Below are 20699 nucleotides of genomic sequence, written 5' to 3'. Positions count from 1 at the left end.
ACCATATCCGTGAATCTTTTCACTGGCCTTATGAGCAGCAACACTCTCAAAGGATTTCACTACAAGACCATAATTTATGTTTCAAATCATAATCCATACTTCCATACAAAAGAGAAGGAACATTTACGAATCACTAGATTCCTATACACAGGTGCAATTTTTTACCTGCTTTTTATTGCTCAGCCTGGCACAGCAAACAAGTTTGCTGACTTTTTCCACTGCAACATCACTGCAAAAAAACTGCTTTGCCTCAAGTTGTATGCAACCTGCCTGGCACAGCATCAAACTGAGACATGGATGAATGGCTGACTTAATCCTTAAAGGACTTTCATGTGTCTTTTTGACTTCCACCACACAAAGGAGGGGCTCATATCAACATAAGGGACTGTAGTAGAATATATGTCAAGAAAATCACAACTCTTCTAAGCTGCTCCAGCTCATTTCTCTACAAATTCATTTTGAGGTGGATAGCAGTGCACATATAGCAAGTGAATGGAAGGGTCTGCAGGTGTTTCTTTCCAAGTAAGGCACCTTAGGTTTCATGTGCTGGAAGCTGCAATGCTACCAGGCAATCAGTGATTTAATTAAGGTATTTTTCAGTGAAATTCTGCCATTACTATTTTGTCATTTCCCTTCATTTCTCAAGGGTTGACATTTTTCAGCACTGAGAAGCTATTAATTTAATTCTCTAAGTAACTTAAAAAATGAAACACATATAATTTTACAAACAACTGTGCATTAGTGAACAAAAGCAAAGTTACCATGGAATGCATACGGAAACATATTCAACCTCCATTAGAATGCCAAAGGTGTTTGTTATAGTCAGCGTTTTAAAGCAGAATGCCAGATGAATTCAAAATAATATGACATAACAAAATACTATTGGAAATGTCTGCTCCAGAAGTATGCATAGTCACATAATGTGCATACATGCACATAAATTACACAGAAATTCAGCCTAAACAATGCTAATAAAACAGAACATAAACTCTGACAAAAAAGACCTAAAGCAGTAATTGAAAGAGCAATGAGGTAATCTGATGAACTAATAGCAACAGATCTAAAAAAAAAATAATAGAAATCTGGCAATTCATTCAAACAACTGTTGCTTGAATTTTTATCTTCTTATTCAGATATTGCTCATAAAAAGAACCAAAATACCTGCATTCAAAATTAACCACAAGCAACAAGCTAGTAAGTAATTTATCTGTGGATGCCAAACAGCATTCTCATAAGGTACCAAAGTACATCAGATAAATGCCACATTAAATGAAATTAACTCCAAGCAATCAGTCAACATGAACCACTTTGAAACTAAGGCTAAGTGTCAAGAATGTAAGAGCTCAAGAATAGGTCAAAAGGTAACTATTCCCTTTCAAAGGCTTAAAACTTATAGGATGGATGGGTTCATCTGTGCTATCACAATACATTTGTTATAAGAAGGCAAGTGAAAAACAAGTTCCAAGAGCTAGTCACGAACAGTTGTACCATAATTATTTGAAAATTCAAAGTTACCTAGTACTTCAGTATTTCACTGGGGGAAGAACATCTGAAAATGGACAGGTAAGACACAGGCAAAAGTGCAAGTGCACAGAAAGAGGCAAAATCACTTTCTGTACAGTCTTTAATGCAGGGTGATTCTGGTTCTCAATATCCAATAAATGTGTGGGGCTGAGAAGATGGGGAGGGGTGTGCTACTGAAACTCTTCTCAGATGGAATGAAAATGGGAGGCATCTGACTTAACGCTTCTAAAAAAATACCAAAAATTGCTTGAATGACAATTGTTACACATTTGTTGACAAAGACTCATACAGTTCAAGTGTCGAAACAATAGTGTGCTGTTTCTTCAATCACTGACAACAGTAGAGACACTGTCTCTTCTGCTTACCCCTTGAAGTATGAAGTGTTGCCACCTTTGGATAGCTTTACACTGATCAGGTTTTTCCTTATGTTATAAAAATTTATCATCACCTCCATTAAACAGAAGAGCATTCCACAGAAATAAGGCCTTCTCAAACAGAATGAGGAAGATAACTAAGCTAGTTTAATCTCTCAAATAAAGGGTTCCTGAGCCTCCTCTTAAATAATTTTTAATTAAAGTATTTAATAGGATGATTCCCAAGTAGAATACTAAGCATATATTCTTTTGATTTCCAAAGGATTGATCCAGGGGGAATTTGGGGCACAGAGCACCACAATACAGAACCAGCAGTGAGGGAGTTGCATCAAGCGAAACTCCCTTGGATACAGCAACTCTGAGTGAAAACTTTAAAATGCCAGTCACAGTAAAAGCAAATGGTGCTCCAAGCATTTTATTTCCAAGAGTTACACTCATCCAGGAAAGCAGAAAGCACTGGTTGTTTCACTAAAATTCAAGTTAATGGTTAAAAATAAATTAAAATGGTTTCTGAAAACTTAAATCTGTGGTTTGGCTTCTTGCTGACCCACACTAAAGTCTGTGTGCACAAGGCAGTGTACTTAACACCAATAAGAGTTCTCAATATTTCTTTTAAAAAATAAAGTATTTCAAAAGAATGAAGTAAAATTTTTACATGATGAGAGTTTCTTGTACATGACTATTTGCATTAACAGATTAAATGTCATTTCTTCCCTTGTAATTAACTTACCTGGCTGACAATATGTCAATAAGCTCTTTTCTGTTCTGGACTCTGAGTGTATTAGTTTTGTATCTGGAATCCTTACTAACTTCAGTCAGATTCAGGATCTAAGTAAAAATAAAGGTGAGTAAGAAATGTGCTTGGCAGGAGATATTTATATAGTTAAGGAAATTCATTACCGATTTAAGATAGCTTTCCAAAAATCCCCACTTCTCATTAATCTTTTAATACGGATTAGGAAATTAAGACAAGATAATGCCTCCTGGTTAATGTTACATAACAAGTACAGAAAAAGACAGAAATTAAACTGAAGATCCAAATCTTAGTTTATAGCTTTCACCATTAGCTAGGAGAAATTATTATTGTACAACACAAAAAAGTTTGTAAGTTATTACCATGAGATCTGTGGGATTATCCTGCACTAAAAGTTACATGTCACAGAATAAGAAATATGACTGTACTTCATATCCTAGAATGAGAAAAAGCTATGTCTAAGAATATTTATTTCCACTTCAGTAATTTCTGTCAAAAAAACAAACAAAAAAAAAATAATGAAAAGGTGCTTTTCTATTAAAATGCCATAGTTTTTCTTTATGATTTCTTCCAAAAAATAATTAAAAAAATGGTGGTATAACCTCTAAGAAAGGAGAAATATATCTTCTATATGTAACTCCTACCTGGCACATTAGAAATGTAACCATAATGCAAAGACAATGTGTATTATACTACAAAGGGAATTAAACGTGGGGAACAAGTCTTAGAATTTTGTAGAAGCATTTATGAGACAGAGTAGCTGTGTGGACAATCAATACTTACTACACAATTTATCTGTTTATGCTACATAACATAAATAAGCAGAATGAGTTGTGCTTTCCAAATACAATAAAAAATATCCCAGTAACATCAGCTACAGAGGGAGGCAGAATAGAAGCTTACAAAGAAAGAGACCGTCACATATTCTTCATGTACTTGTACTCACTAACACACAGCCAAGATCAATTTGTCTTACAATGAGTCCTATAATCATTCTATAACATGCTACATTTTGTTACAGGGCCATTTCCACGATGGCTTACAAAAACCAGTACTGGCTCAGTGCTGAAGTCCCTATAGCCCATCATCTTGTATCTGCCTCTGGCTGAGTGCGGATGCTTAGGAAGAGCTTAAGAACAGGGCCAGTACATATGATATTTCCTTTAAACCCATCCAGCCTCCAGCCTTCTTCAGATTAGGGCATTTCAGAGCTGGAGCTGTTTTCTACGTATTTAGCCATCCTCAATGGAGTTTTGTTTTATTAACACATTCAATTGCTCCTTTAATCCATATGCCTATGTACTACCACATGTAAGTGATAAATAGAATGGCGTCAATCTCTCTGATGGTTACCTCAAACGTAAACTTCTCCTAATTCCCCTGAGATCGGTTCACACCAAGGCCACTATCATTTAATGTCTCCTCGCTTCACTGGAGCGAATAAGGGCATGGCTTCCCTTCTGAGTGAACAGCTGTTGATGGCATAAAACCATTAGCAAAACAGATACCTAGAGATATTCAAAACAGATAATCACCTTTGATGTAGTTGTCATCTGGTGACAAAACTAAATATGGAACCTGAGGTATCAGTAAATTATTTTGAACAATGGCTATATTATGTAACTTTTCTGCAGATTTTTGTCTACAAGGTAACACAAAACACCATCTAGCATCTTCCATCAACAATGCACAGCACATTTTCTTTTCCTTCAATGTTTATACAACCTAATCTATGAAAATCACTAACACATCAGAATTCAGTTTCAGGAAATGTTCTTCCTTCCCTATCTGAAAGTGTAACAATAATACTGGTACCCCCTTAAAATTATCTCTCATTTTAATACTGTTATTTGGAGTTACAAATCACTGCTTTATAGAAAAAATCATGCAAGGTTGTTCAAAATAAATTATAGTGAATACTTTATTTATGAGAGATTAAAAAAACAAGAAATTAATCAGAAAACTGTGGTTCCATTTGATGAGTTAAATGAAAAATTACTATATGGAGTTGCTCACTCTACTGTTTTAATTAGCATTACTGACTTCAGCTTTAACTTAATGTCCACCTGTTGTAAGGAAGTTTCTATCTCTGTTCTTAATCTTTTCATGACTAACAAATGCAGCTTTGAGAACTTATTCATTAATGTCCCATTCATCTTTTTGCATCACGCTGCCACTGTTATTTTATTTCACTGTGATCATTTGCACTGAAACTGCTGTTCTCCATTTCGAGGCCTCCTTCAAGCTCTAAGGTGCACATTCAGAATTCACGCTGTCTGTGTTTTGTCCCACCACACTAGCAAACCTATTTGTACTCTCCTTTGCTGTACGCAAAAGTTCAGCCTTCTGAAGATTCCTGCCCAGTTTTCCCATTTATACCAAAGCAGCCACACAGCAGGGCATGCTTTTGTAACACTCGACCACTATGAAATGCACTTCAGCCAGCAGTGTTATAAAGTTTTTCTGCATTTATCCAAGTCCCCAAACAAGCTACAGTTAGTTGTCATTGAATTTGAAAATATCACAGTGAATTATTCTAGGGTTTTTTTCTTTCTGCTTGCCTGAAAAGATATGGTTGAAGCAGAAAGTCTGCAATTGTTTACAGCTTGAGCCAGCTGTTACATCTCTAGAGTACGTGTCTTCAGGGCACCAGCTTCCATACAGCATGTATTTTTAGCACCATCTCATCTCAGAAAGGTTCTCTAATGGCAATTCCAAAGTTTGAGTTTGCAGTCTCTGTATTTACAGGGTGTTGCAAGCCTTCCTGTAATAAAGTCCTCTTCTCCTTTACTGGCTCTCCCCCTTCATGGTGTTTGAAGTTCCAAATCACCTTTGACTTAGCACAGAGCGCACCTCCAACGGGTTCCACAGCATTCCACTGGCTTCCACATCACACTGCTTCTGGGCAATGTAACGGCCCAAATCCATACTTACAATAACTCGACAACAGTAAAAAGACTGTTCTTTTTAAAAACAAACACGATGACTGGTTTATAGAAAAATAACCATTACCTGTCACAGCACTATCAAAACTAGCCAGCTGCAACAAGGCTTTATCATCACAACCTTTTCACAAATAAACTTTTCATACAGTCCAGACAACTTTTCATTGAACTATTTTCTTTTTCTTCTTAACATTTCATGCCTTATGTATTTAACAATCACCACAACCTTTTCACAAATAAACTTCCCATACAGTCCATACAATTTGTCCCTGAACTCATACACATATTCTTTCTTCACTTCTATCTTGGGCTTTTCAGCTTCTGTGGGCTGATCACCTTTCTTCTCATCTGCTTTCTTGACATCTGGGCTTTTGTTTTCTTCAGAGGGGGGTTCTGATAAGCTTATAGTACCTCGTCCTTTCACCTCCTGGGCCACATCGGACAGTAACCTGAGTGAGCTTGCAGCAGCAGATTCAGAATACAGCACTAATACATTACTTTTAACAAGCTTCTCAACATCCTCATGGTTGCCCATTTTTTCTGTGAGTGGATACACCTTCAACGAGCACATAAATGCCAGCAAGAATATCGCCAGGCTGAGCACCAGCAGCAGCAGCGGCAGGAGCCGCCTGTGGCACCACGCTGCTCCTGCGCCTTCCCCTGGCACAGCCATCACCGCTGTCAAGCCAGACCCACTCTGGACCCGCCACATGGGCCGCTGCCACGTCTGGCCGTGCACTCCGCTGCTACCACCCATTACCCTCAGTCTCTTGGCTCCACGGCAGTCAGGCTTCCTTCTCTTTGATCCCAACCGCTCACCTTTACCGGTGTCTGATCTGGATCCCCAGGCTCTTCCCGCCTATCTCAACGTGATCTGGATCACAGGCTATCCCCGCCTGTCTCGTCTACATTGGGCACCGCTGTCACCACTGAAAACTTCCAGTGTCCCCCGGCACAGCCATCACTGCTGTCACCGCTCATTAATTACACTCAGTGTCACAATCTGATGGTCCTGCGTTCAAGCCTCACACAGGGCAGCAATTGTCGCAGCACTATCAAAACTAGCTGGCTGCAACAAGGCTTTATCAATTACCCAAAACTGGAACTATTTTTTCTGGGTTTTTAATCCCTTTGAGTGCAAGCAATCATCATTTTCCCATGTTCTGTACCTCCTACTTTCAATTCTAAAAATACCAGAACACCATTATAAGGATGAAACAAAAAATCACCAGCCTGCAGACTAGGGCCAATATTCACCTCCCTCAATTCTAGTCCTACAGATTCTGAGGTAACACAAATCATAGAAACATTGCCTCATCTTCTGGGGTACCATCCACTCTCTACTAATTAAAGAGGGCAAATGTAGCAATGAGTCACATCGTAAGTCTTTCAGGTGCATCCTAAAGTGAGATGAATGCATGGTCTGAATTTTTAGTGCTTTCTGGCTCACACCATGGTGTCAGCCCCTACTGAGCCATATCTTCAGCTCTGCCTTGCTCAAGAATGGCAGGATGACCAGTGTTTGGTACACAATTCTTCAGGCAATAAAGCACCGAGAAGACATTCACAGCTATGTACTGGGGCTTCCTGGAAAGATTCCCTTTATGAGACAATGAGTCTTGGATAACACTGTGTTTCGGCAGGTAGGCATTCAGTCGTTAGTCTTCATTCACATTAAGATAATGATCGCACCGCAGTGACTGGACGCCTGTTTGAAGAAAACCCACTGAGCAAACTTTGATGAGGTTAACTGGTTACTTACTGAGAGACTGGATTCAAGCAAGTGAAACCAGACCCCTCCAGACAGCAAGGTGGGGATACGTACCCCAAATGGTACTGAGAGAGAAGCACAACAGCACTGCCTTCTTACTGCATGCTCCAGTCATTAGTTGTGAACATCCGTGGCAATGTGAAATGTCTGACATGAACATGAACAAATGGAGAAAAATAATTCTCAGTTTCCTGGGCGTGATTAATTTAGGTTAAGCATCCAAGTTCCCAGAGAAAAAACATAATGGCAGGAGAAAGGTAGAAATCCGATTTTAAAAAATGCTGCCTAATGCTATACACAAAACTTCTCTTGTCCCAGCTTACACGTTACTGGGGTCTTTTGTCTGGAACTTTGCTACACTTTACTTAGAATATTTTTTTGCCTACAACCACTCCTTTCTCTTAAAATGTTTTCACTGTCCAGGGGACAGCAATTCCACATATTAAAACAAAAGGAAAAGAGCACGTGAAAAATCCAAAATTATTTTACAACTTTCCAAGCCATCCCCTGTGAAAAAAGAATTGCCAGCATCATGTTCCTTCAGTCCAAAATAATGAAGATACCAGATTTTGAATGCAGCTTTCCTGTTTGAAGATTTTTTTTCTTCAACATTGTACCTCTGCACCACTCCAAAGTCAGCCCACAGCCCTGTAGTATTTCTTTTCTAAGAAGTCTGCAAGTTTCTTTGTGAGCACAGACCAGCCCACACTAGTGTTCAGAAGGACAATGCACTCGGCTGACGATTAAAGTGGCCCAAGAACCATCCATCCCATAGTCTTGCCTTGTGAATAGCTGCGCCTACCATGTAGTTTATGGAGAAACAATGTCACGTTTCTTTCTGAAAAAGGCACCAGTGTGATTTCCATGACATTCACCATTCCAGAACTGGGAAGCTGTTAGCTTGTTCATTTTTTAGCTAATTAGCTGTGCAGTTTCAGTGACTTCAAAAGGGGTTCAGCACCTACAGATTTGGGAATTGAGGTGTTCTGAGTACAGAAACAAAGCACAGAACACAAATAAGTCCCCTAAACTACCAGCCAGAAACCCAGGGTTAGAATTTATACGCATAACTTATTTTCACAAAAAAAAAAAAAAAAAAAAAAAAAAAAAAAGAAAAGAAAAAGGAGGGGGGTAATTAAGAAGCAATCAGTAATTATTTTCCTAGTCAGAACGGAAATTATTAGACATTTCTGTACCATTGCCCAACATGCCATTACCTTGCACACAGTGACAAACTGCTGATCATTTCCAGCTCCCACCACAAGGTACCCATCCTTGGTCTTAAAAGCCTGGAAGAACAAAGATAGGTGATAAGCTGTAGCTAAACTATAAAGTAGTAGCACATCTTAGAGCAAAAATTTTATACATAATGTTCAAATTACTTCCTTAAACATTTCCATTCAGACCCAGTCTCTAGTTCTATAAAAGTGGCTCCAAGTCACCGACAAGGATGGATGCAGCCCTTTTGATTTCTAGAGTTCTTCTAGAGTTGAGAATTTATCTTGGTCAAGAGTTTATTTGCTAAAAAACACGTCTTGAAGCAGCCTGAAACTTTGCAAATGTGTCCCACGCTCACAAGGATGGAGAAGGATTTACCAGGATAACACTTACTCGCCAGGAGTTATTTATTCATCTTCACTCTCAGCCTGACTGAGAGCAGACAGCTGCACTGAGGTGTCACAGACCCCGACCAAAGACGCAAGAAAAAAATGATTGCCAAATAGTAATGACAAGTTAGGGATTCTCATGGGGAAGAAAGGGATAGGCTGCACCTTTCCGGCTCCTCAGCTAAGATTAACCTATCTCCTTGGTCAATGGTCTCAAGATCAAGCTCCTGGAGAAAATGGGACTTCTTTTCCAGCTTTGAGGATTTTTTTTTTCTTTTGACTTCATTACAGTGGCCTTACTGGCACATTTCATGTTGAACAGAACATTTCACTGGGTAGGACATAACTAACCACCTTTCATTTCAGTCTAAAACATCTCCACCTAAATTTTCATAGGGGAAAACAAAATAAATCTGTAATTGGTATCATCCTCAATTTTTACCACTGTGTCAGGGCATCTTCTAAAATTGGATAATGCATGTGGATTCCCCTTTCCTCCACACCTCTCCCTTCTACAAGTTTCAGTCATACATTTTACAAACACAGTTTTAGGAAGCATTTGGGAAAAATTATTTCGGTATTCATTTGACTTCAGTACAATAGGCCAGCACAGGCTGGTAGCGCTAATGGTGACAAGGCCTGGCAAGACTTTCTTGCAGAGAATAAAACTCATCTTCAATTCACAGAAATCAATTTTTCTATGAGCTATCACGTCCTGATCTAAAGGTATGAATTCTTACTGGAAATTTTGGTTACACAACACACAAATACAAGCCCTGGTACAGGAACATTTTGATAATAAAATGTCTTCTCATGCTACTGTGGCTTATTCTTCACAAACAGGAATATACTATTCCAACTTTCAATCTTTCATACAGATACAACTACATCCACACTCCAATTATTTTACCATCTGGTATAGTCAAAGCTTTAAAATCATATGTGGAAAATCATGTCCACTGAAATGCAAGTAACTGTATGTCATAGTTAGGATATCACTCGTTTGCTCTCGCTATTTCATTTCTTGGCAAACTGTATTGGTCAGTGATAAAGTTGAGCTGTTTATTTTTCACACATTTAATTAAGCATTTCAGTCTAAGATTCTTAGCAAGCAAAGATGAAATTCAATAAATATTTAGTCCCAAGCATGCAAAAAAGTCCCACTGATTTGGCCCCAATACAGTAAAAGTCTAGAAGAACACATAATATAAAGGTACTGCACATTCATGCTCCAAAAAGGAAAATGGGGGAAAGAATAAAGAAAAGAAAGTTGTATATGAATGCATAAACATTTTTAGATATACCTGTTCATGCAGATTTCTGTCTAGAACAATCATGACAGAGCCTGGTCTAATATGTAAGACACAACACACACACACACACAAATAAATGGCTTTTAATAGGAACAGTTATGAACTAAAACTGTCAATATAAACTTACCCCCTTTAGTTACAGGCAAGATCTGTTTTCTGAACACCCTGCCCAAATCCTGACCTGTCTTTGCTGATGCTCTGAATTCTAAAACCAGCCACACACATTTCACACAAATTATGGGTTTAAAACTACATGTATCCGTATGCATATGTAACACAAAATAGTTTTTATTGGTGTATCCGCTTACTCCTTCCAGTAAACACAAATTCGAAATTCTTTTACACATTCTTCTAAACTTCTGGTCTGGATACCTGTTACAGATTGCAAAGCTTACAACATATATAATGTACTTAAATACAGATCCCCTTCTTCCACACTCAGAAATAGATTTAAATTTGTAGCATGGGCAAGTCTTAAAGAGTTTACTATTTATCAGCAACTTTTTTAGAGGCTTGCATCCCTGTAAGGAGACTGTGATGACACAATAGCCGCATACCACTATGAACAGCATCTGTACCCGTGGGCTGCCCATGCAGCAGCGGAAGTCACTCTGAATTTAAGGGCCTGGTTATTAGCATGTGTGCTTCAGTTGCTTTGCGGAATGTGTGGGAAAACTGATTATTCTTAATTGCATTGTATGTCTAAAAAGCTAAACCAACAATCATGTCATCCTTACACAACAAAAATGGTATCATCATAAATGCAGCAGTGTCTTTTTCCATGAAGCTTAACTCAAATGTCTTCAGCTGCTATTTTAAGCTTCCCTTTACAAAACAGCTGATTATTTGCCAGTCATTGCTGCTGATAAAGCAGAAACTTCCAAATGTTATTAGCACAATATTGATGCCAACATTTAAGGGTGATAACAATGGTTTTATTCATCACCCATAAATGTACGCACACTACAGGTTACCACAGGTTACTGTCTGGTCACAGAAAGCTTCACAATCTTATTATACAAAGGACAGTAAGGGCAAAGTGCAGACAGATTTTAATGAGATTTTGTTTTGATAAAACTCCTGTCCATCACTTCGAATCATTTCACATTAGTGCAATAAAAGGCACTACACACACAAGGCAAAAGTCTTTTTTGCCTTCCCCTTTTTCTGAAGAATGAGGCTTTCTGATAAGATTCTTGAGAGCATGAGCATGATTTAACCTGTTGCTCCCCTGTGGTATCCTGAGCAGTGGGACATGACTCAGTGAAGACAGGAAACAAAAACCAGAAAAAAAAATTAGTCCATGTGTTATCTATGGAAAAAGCAGAGATAGACTGCGAGCATCTAAAGGTGTAGCTTTTCAGTATGGTGTAAAAAGCTGGAGGGTTTCTTAGAAGATAATCTGTAAGTTCACATTGACAAGATATAGCACATGACATCAGCATACGCATGTCTAAAGCCAGGTCTCAAGGTTCAGTGTGCATACGTCAACACCTCACACCAACTAGCGGATGTTACAGGACCTCATTAATACTCAGCACTTTTGCAAATTTGATCCTAGGACACTGTGTATACCTGAGCCACTTTGTGCACTGAAACATTTTAACCTTCCTAAACGCATGAAAAATAAACTCTATCCACCTTCAGAAATGTTCTAAGTGGCTTACAAGTATCCTAAAAATGCCACATAGACCATAAAATAAGGATGCAGGCCAAACTTAACCTTAGTTTATTATCAAAGCAAAGACTTGCTGAGATAATGTAAGGCCAAACTATCCGGTCTTTGCACTGCTCTAAGTCAACAGTCTTTCAAAATTTGCCAGCTTTGATGATGTTAATAAAAGACCACCAATCTCCTGTGTTTATTGCCTGCTTTATGAATTTTAAGCCTATATATGCTATGGCAATCATCAACCATATGTAAATATCTTTGCATATGTTTCAATTTGCATGTTGATTCCACAAAAAACCTTAAAATGTAAGGGACCAATTAAAAAGATAGGCCAATTCCAATAAAATGATCAAAAGTCCAGGTCAGTTTTCAGTACTCGAATCCAAAACACAGAAATCAAAACAACCAGAACATCTGCTGCTACATATGGTGATGCTTTACTCCCCTCCATCAGGTATTTATACACATTCATAAGAGCTCCTTGAGCCTGCTCTCTGCTCCTCCAGGATAAACAGTCCCAGCTCTCTCAGCCTCTCCTCGTATGAGACGCGTTGCAAGGCCTTAATTATCTTCATGGCCCTTCGCTGGACCTGCTCCAGCATGAGGACATCCTTGTCCTACAGACCCCAGAAGCGGACCCAACTGCGGACCCACAACTGGATCCACTGATTATTTGTCCTCACCAGTACCGAGCAGAGGGGAGGGATCACCTCCCTTGACCTGCTGGCAGTGCTCCTCCTAATCCAGACCAGGATGCTCTCTTAGTCACAGGGGCACACTGTTCATGTTGTTTTTTGTCCACCAGCACGTCCAGGTGCTTTTCTGCAACGCTGCTTTCCAGCCAGTCAGCCCCCAGTCTGTACTGATGTGTGAGGTTATTCCCTACCATGTGCAGGACTTTGTACTTCCCCTTGTGGAATTTCATGAAGTTCCTGTTGGCCCGTTTCTCCAGCCTGTCAAGGTCCCTCCGAATGGCAGCACGACCACCTAGTGTATCAGCCGCTCCTCTCAGTTCTGTATATTTTGCAAACCCTTGCTGAGGGTGCGCTCTGTCCACTATCCAGGTGGATGACCATGTACTGGCCCCACGTACCCCTGGGAATGCCGCTGGCAACTGGCCTCTAGCTGGACTTCATGCCACTCGTCGCAACCTTTTGAGCACAACAGGGCAGCCAGTTTTCGTTCCACCTCAAAAATCTGAATCTAAATCAGCACTGCTGAGGGCACCTCATAGTCTAGTCTCAAAAGCTATTGGCAGACCAAATCCAGCACACACTGAAATACGGCCTCCAGCCGTCACCATCAGCAGGCAGCTTCCCAGGGCCACTAGGACTGTCAAGGTCAAATGCAAAGGATGCAGAAACTAGATGTGGCTTCTTCAGAGACTTCTTAGGAAGAAGAATTTGGAGGCTGAATAATACCTGGAGAGACCAACAGAACAAAGCGTTGGTGTTTTGAGATTGGAGGATCATTCCATAATTGGGAGAGGTTAATAGCTTTAATTATCTGAACAAGCTACGGATTATTTCCATTTTCAGTTGCTGTATTGGCCCCTTGACTGATAATGGCAGCCAATGGTGGAAATATTTGAAAGCTTCCAGGCCTCCCCTCGGAGGAAGATTTGCACTACCTGAGGTATGGTAAAAGGGGTGTATTACTCATCTTTATGAGTTTTGTTATCTAATGTTCCTATGTGAATAACAGCTGGGGTCTGTAAAGATACTTACAATCCTTTTTCACTGGGAATAGCCAACCTCAGATTTGAAGTATCTTGCAAGACAGCACTGCCTTTTGATTCATAAATTTGAATAGTAGCACCTCTAAAAGCATCCAAGAATGGATTGTGAGGGGAACAGCTGGAGCGCTTGTGGATAGTCACAACGTACTGGTAAGTTCTGGAGCAGGGCTTAAATGGTAGTAACTTTTCAGTGCCTTCTAACTGCTGTTGATTGCACAGAGCAACAGGCTGATCGCTCCAACTGGCACACCATGAAGCAGCTTGCTGAAGATTTTGGGAAGATGCCATCCTTTTATAAAGGCTAGATACAATATTTCTGTAAGGTATGTGTTTGTCAGCACAGCAGGGAGCGCTCCCGCGTGGCATTAAAGGAGAACGCTCCTCCGAGCTCCTTCCCGAGGTTGGCAGAGGAGCAAGCAGCTTTGTGTGAACGCTGAACGGATCTTTGGGACCAGCTGGAGACAGTGCAGAACAAAAGACACCTACTTGAGACGTCTGTAAACATAAATCCAGAAAAAGCTAAACCAATATTTTCAGACAAAGCTTTGAAACATATCGCCAACATTTTTTAAAAAGAGATTTATTTCCACATGCCACTCCTTCCTCTCCCCTCCATCTTCCCATTTACAGCAGTCTCTCCACTCACTCACAGAACCAGCAAATAATTACTCAGTAAAACACTACGTGACCATACGTAGGTCTCCATCTGTGTGCTTGAAGTAGTTCCCTGGTGCTAATGGGTGTGGACAAAAAGAAAAGCTGGCCTCTTGCAGGCTTGGAACCACAGAAAAATTACAATGTTACTTTTAATTTATTGCATATTTGCCTGCAATTACACTTTGAAGTTTCCAGCGTGAATACTTGATTCAATGCAAAGGTCATTTGAGGACAAGCATTCTCTAGTCTTAATGTAGATTAAAGGCTGCCCTTAAGAAGGTGATGTGGTCAGAATTTGACTGACACGTATGCAGGCTCTCTTCTCCTGCCAACCGAATGTATCTACAGCATATGTAGAATATTTTTTTCCCTCCAACTCTGGTTCCCAAATACATTAAAGAGTAGAAGATCCTCAAGTTTTGCTTCAGATCCAGAATGGTTACATTCCTTCCAGATGGGATAAACTTGGCACATCATTTCTCTACCTTTACACATTGGTTTGAATAAAACATCAGCTGTGCCACAGAACCATAGAGTAGCCACTCTTTTTTCTTTCAAGTGAAGGGCACAATCCTTTCCTAACAACTTAATGCTTAATTACTGTAACAAATGGGAACAAGACCAAGAAGTTTGGTCAGTGGTAGTTCTAAGCAATACATATAAATCATAAAGACCACACACTTTGAAACTATTTGCCTGCTTTGCACTCTCTTCCAAGTGAAAGCAAACAGTAAAAATAAAAAAATGTAAATTTCATGGACTGGATTAATGTATGCTAAACGTTCTCACTGAGCAAACTGAAGAAGGGCATTCCACACAAAGATTAAACTTTTTCCCTCCAGTCTTCTCAACCCGCGCTATTTGTCTCATTGCCATGTCGCAGGACATACCATCCTGCAGCTTCACAGCTATCAGTCTACCAGATACATCGGTATTTAAGAATATCTGCAATAATTCTCTTGCACGCAAGAGAAGTTTGACTGGATGCCATGAGCTTGTGGGAAGGGTGTTTATGGTAGGAATGGGAATGATTACTTTGGTCTCCGAGATGAGGCAGAACACCGGCACCGATGTCAAGGAAAGCACTCCACAGGCTACCAACCAGGGACACCATTCACTTCTACAGAACACACCATCCATTAGACAATTTTTCTGATCAACCTTCAAGTTCCATATACATGTGAGTGCAGAAAAAATGACTTTGCCTGAAGTAAAGCAGATGAGAACCATTAAATGCGCTCCAAATGCACCTCACTGAAAGGGGCAAAGTTAACACTGAAAGGGGCAAAGTTAACACCAAATCACAGCATCTATCAATCACAGGGACATCTGCATTTGGCATTACAGTGTATTATTCTCAACACTCACTGGGGCAGCAGGCCAGTCTAGCTCTGCTCTCCAGACCATGCCATGTTTTTTATCCAGTTGCTGCCTAACGTGAGAAGTATAAACTGCTGGGAGCAGACTGCAACCACGGCCTCTGCCCTAAGAAATAGGTTGGAGACAGGACCCCTCTGTCACTTACTCTTCCTCTGGTCATATGATATTTGCACTGCTCACTTCCCAATTGGTTAGATGTAATATATAGATTTGTAATCTAGAAGTATCAGTTGGGCATACTATTTACCAAAAAGACTTTTGTAACTGTTACTTTGTATTTAATAGTGCAATGAACGTTAACGATGGATTGCATACCCTTATTTTTAAAGATGAGACTTATCTCTCGATCTCTCAAAGAACATACGCTGGAAGGAAATTAAAGCATTTTCTTTGTTTTCTACTGTGCATGCGGAATACATCTAGCCTCACCACCCAAAAAGCCATTTAAAAACTGGAAGAGCAGTGAACAGCTTTAAAGTGGGAAACTTGTCACTTTCCCAAATTTCTAAAATTTTAAATACGTAAACTATACCTCAATTCAAAATAAATTCTCTGGTATTGTAAACTGGCATTAAAACTGTTCCTTGCTGTTGAAAAATAAAATATCAGGCACAGAATCACATTCTCCATTGCCACATTAGTTTTCCATTAGTTTTTCAACAATGAAATTACACACACACAGACACGCACACACAAAATAAATAAACTTTAATCACAGTATCACACTGGAGCCAGTGTAATTAATGTTGTGTCAGCATTTCCATTTAAGCCACTATTTTCAAGAGGTTTATAGCACAGCCATAAAAATTCAGTTAGGTTGAAATTAAGCAAACAAGGTCTCATACAGCAAGCAGCATTTAAGTATATATACAGACAGCAGCCAGTTACTACTTATATGGGAATTAAAATAGACGCTTACTGATTTTAAAGGGCACTGCAGAGCTATTTTTTTAAACAATATTTTTCTCAACATTTATAATAATCTCTCAAAAGCCTGAATCCAAGCTATGTTTCCTTACCCTTTTTCCTTCTCACACAATAGTTCACACAATTTCTTCCAATTTTGGGATTGTAAGCATTGTTTTTTTGTTTCACTTTTAAAGTAAAAGAAAGCAATGAAAACATTTCTTTTGAAAAACAACACACATGACCACAGTCTGGTCCTGATACAGGCCTCCAGGCATTTCTGAAGCAGAAATGACAAATAGTTCTTACACCTTCCAAAAAATCAAAAGATATAGCTGTCTGGAAAATCTGAGTACTCAAATATGAGGTTTTAAGAGTGCTAGTTAGAATTTAATTCTAAATGAGGTCTTATTTCTGTTTTCAGCAGAAATCATTGCAGCAGGATCAGTGTCATTATTTCTGTCCCTTTCCCACTCCGCTCTTTGGCTTTAATTGATGTAGCGGTATAATTTCCAAAGGTGAGCTTTGTAGTATCGACTGCCTTTTTGGTAGCGCCCACCAAGCGGGTCAGCCTGGCATTTCAAGCTGCAGACAGATGAGCCAGTGCAAGCAAACTAGAACTCAGACTGCACAGGCAGTGCTATTAACTTAAAGGTCCTAATAACTTAACATCCTGCTATGAAGAAGGCTCTTCAAAAAGCCAAGCTGAATCATTTGTGAGTTTCTTTGACAACCAGCCAACTGAGAAGAGCAAGGAATCAAATTAGCACTAACTGATGAAAATCAACAAAAACACCGATGAGGACATCATAATGACAGGGGTGCAAAATTGGCCGCCTTTCACAGTTTGGCACTTTCACAATTTAAAATAAACAGCACTCGTATTTGAAATCTGCCGTTTAACTCCAGAACAGGATGGACAAAGGCAGGAGAAACTCCACTCTGTTCTGCCACTGTGCCTTTGCCCTATTTTGGACACTTTTTTCCATTAATATAGTGCTCAGCCAGCATGTGATCTTATGTACTGTTCAGTAGGCACAGTATGGTAAAGTAAAGCTGGATTTCAAATGCATCAGCCTTAACTCTTCAGTATCCTTGCTTTGTGGTTTCAAGTCAGGCTCACAAAGGTTTATTGTACATAGTTTGTTTCAGTTTAAAACACTACCTCTAATAAAGGATTTAAAAATTGAAGTGGACAAACATCCAGGATGCACGCTATTTAAAGTCCTGAATTTATGCCAAAAAAAAACCCCACTGTCCCCACTGTCAGGCCACAGGAATAATGCTAGTGAGATCTATTTAAAATAGGAAAGAAAAAAAAAAAAAGAAAAATAATGCTTGATGAGTGGAACACTTAATATATGTCTAAAGAAGTTAGAAGTCCCTTTCCTCTTCACTTTCCTGTAAAATTCTTTTAGCTTTCCTTAAAAGTAGAAAATTTAGACTTCTGTTTTTCTCTAATATTCTTTTTTATCATTCCCCATTAGTCTGAGAAATACTGAAATAGAATACTACATTACTGCAATTACAATCTTTTATCTACCTCAAATTTAGCATAGTTCCAATTGTTAAATTTTGAAAATCACTAGAATTAGAAATTAAAACACCACACCTTTTGCCAGCTTAAAACTGTGCTGGCCAATATTTAACCAATTTTTCATTCTAGCAACTAGTAAGTCAAATTATCTATTGAGAAAGTGCTGAGGAAATCTCCATGGCAGTAGCTACTATTCTGGTTTTTAACAAAGATTGTTACATCTATGGTTCCTAGAGTGCTCTTGCATAGTAAACGTCACCATCCTTTACAAAAGGACTTGTTCTGGAGAATCAACACAGTGTAAGCGTGCTTCTATTATCACAGCCTAAAATCTACATCAGATTTTATCCACATTTGTACAAAATCATCTTCCTGCACCCCTTGCCTCACCCCCTTTCCAAGTCTAATGGACACCAGTAAAGTGATGGGAAAGGCAATAGGAGGAGACAAAAGGAGGACAAGGAGAAAATCCCAGTGTTCAAAAAAGATCCCACATTTTTCCCCTGCAGATTCAAAAGGGGAAAAAAAAATTAGTTTCCACTCACAGGTACATCATGCTGTTCTTTAACAAAGATGTTTGATTCTTATCAGTTGCTAGGCTTATTTTGAAGTTTCATCTTGCCTTATGTTTTCATAATTATTTCTTTTTGCTCTGGGTGACAGAAAGACAGCCTTTCTCTCATGTAAGAGTGAGAACCAGCTGACAATTCTGATTTAACCGTGGGAGAACTGTAGGAGTCTGGGCTTATTTAGGGCAGGATTCGGACTCTGAAGACTGCCCAGTGGCATGGAGTTTTAATTTCTTGGCATAACCAGCCAACTTACTTCCACTCTCAATTTAAAACCTTACTTTTCACTTTCTTAAAAATAAATGCCCAACTGCAAACCATGGTGGCAACTTCAAAAATTTAAAAAAATAAAAATTAAAAATTAAAAAACCACAAAAAATTAAAAGGCAATTAAAAAAAAAAAAAGGAAAAAAAAACATAAAACCCTGACTACATTCACCTCTGCTGAATGCTATGACATCAGGAAAAGTGCAAATTTACCACGTTTTTGCCATAAGTTGATACAAATACAAAGATAGTTGCCATAAGTTGATACTGAAACCTGTACCAGCATCATTGTGCCTCAGTCAACTGACAAGTCAGCAGGAACACACGCTGCTTCCACTAGTTTTCTGCAAAAAACACATATTGTTTTACATATTTTCACAATAATAATTTATAGAAGCTAAACCAAAGTAAGTACATACAGCACTGCAATTAAATTAGATGTCAGTCCCATGTAGTCACACAAGTTTAAAGCCACCCAGCTACTCCTATCCATATACCATAGCACAGCCATGTTGCTGTCCCCACGCTGACAGCAAAGATCTTCAGGAAGAGTGAACAACTCATAACAAGCAGATGATCCTTGTTACAACAATGATCCCAGCTATCGAGGGGCCCAGGCTGGCTACGGCTGAGGGCTGGTGCCAGCACGCCTGGAGGAGCAGCCTGGCACCTGGCCTTCATCAAGCTCTCGCCTCCCTCTCTGTTGAGCTGGCAAAGTCAAAGGGCTGGTCTCCTAATGATCCAGATGGCCTTCTGGTGACACTGGGGCTGGCATCAAATGGGCAGCAGCAAGCCCAGCACACAGACCTGCCATTGTGTTGGGAAGGACTAAAATGGGCTGCTGGCAGCAGCTTGACCTGTTCTTGCACCCCTGATGACATCCTGAAGTGCTGCCTGCCCACTGTTCCCTGGAATTGGCTATGGAATGACCTTTCACAGAAACAAGGTTCTCATCCCTCGATTATATGGAGCTGATTATCTGATTGCCTCACTTGGGGAGCGGGAACAAGGAGCAAACAGGGAGAAGAGGTGCGTGGATTTGTAAGGGCACTCTTCCTTCCCTTTGGGTGCTCAAGAAAGCATTAGGGTGTTTTATAGCTGCCTTTGTAACAGTACTAAAAAATAATACATAGAGAGGAGTAACCAAATGTGTTTAAATAGTTATATTAATTAAGATGAACACAGACAGCTTTCAGTACCGTGGGATTCTGGTACATTTAATTGCCTTCCGATATACATTTCTTTTCATGGTTACAAAGCTTGAGCATTTTATTAGACATTGATAAAGCTGTGCTTCTAAGTAGGAAAAATCGCTAGTGAAAATTACGCAGGGAGGCATACCAATTTTCACATCAAGTTATGTACTGAAGCATAAGACTTTTTAGACAAAGAACATATTTTTCCAGCTACTTGATCTGTCTTTTTCTTTTCAAGATCTGCACAAGTTAAAACAAAATACACCAAGTATATATATTTTATATAATTTTATATTTTTATACTTATGAATCGTTTATATTGTATTATAAATTATAAATATATTTATAAACAAAAATATTTATTAAATAATTTTATGAAAAGTTATCATATAAAGTACACCAAACAAACAAAGTAACCTTAAGCTGCTGTCAAGAATGTAAAACCAACCGAAACAAGTAGGACATATGGCTGTCCACTGGACTTCAGCT

At 39.2% G+C, this 20699-nt stretch overlaps 1 protein-coding gene across 6 annotated transcripts in view; it reads right to left on the bottom strand.

The window, feature by feature from the left end:
- The window catches only part of SUGCT (succinyl-CoA:glutarate-CoA transferase), a 337967-nt gene that overhangs the window by 203748 nt on the left and 113520 nt on the right, over positions 1–20699 (bottom strand). For all 6 annotated transcript variants that reach the window (XR_008821583.1, XR_008821584.1, XR_008821582.1 and 3 more), the window contains exons 10-11: positions 8586–8657; positions 2629–2726 (exon numbers count right to left, since the gene is read on the bottom strand). Coding sequence is in view for 3 of the 6 variants with exons in the window: in XM_056337264.1 (XP_056193239.1) it covers positions 2629–2726; positions 8586–8657 (170 nt within the window). In the remaining 3 variants the exon portion in view is untranslated. The remainder of the gene's footprint in view (positions 1–2628; positions 2727–8585; positions 8658–20699) is intronic.

The sequence above is a fragment of the Falco biarmicus genome, chromosome 4, assembly GCF_023638135.1.
Source record: "Falco biarmicus isolate bFalBia1 chromosome 4, bFalBia1.pri, whole genome shotgun sequence".
In the NCBI taxonomy this organism is placed as follows: Eukaryota; Metazoa; Chordata; class Aves; order Falconiformes; family Falconidae; genus Falco; species Falco biarmicus.
This window is presented reverse-complemented; position numbering and strand designations above follow the sequence as displayed.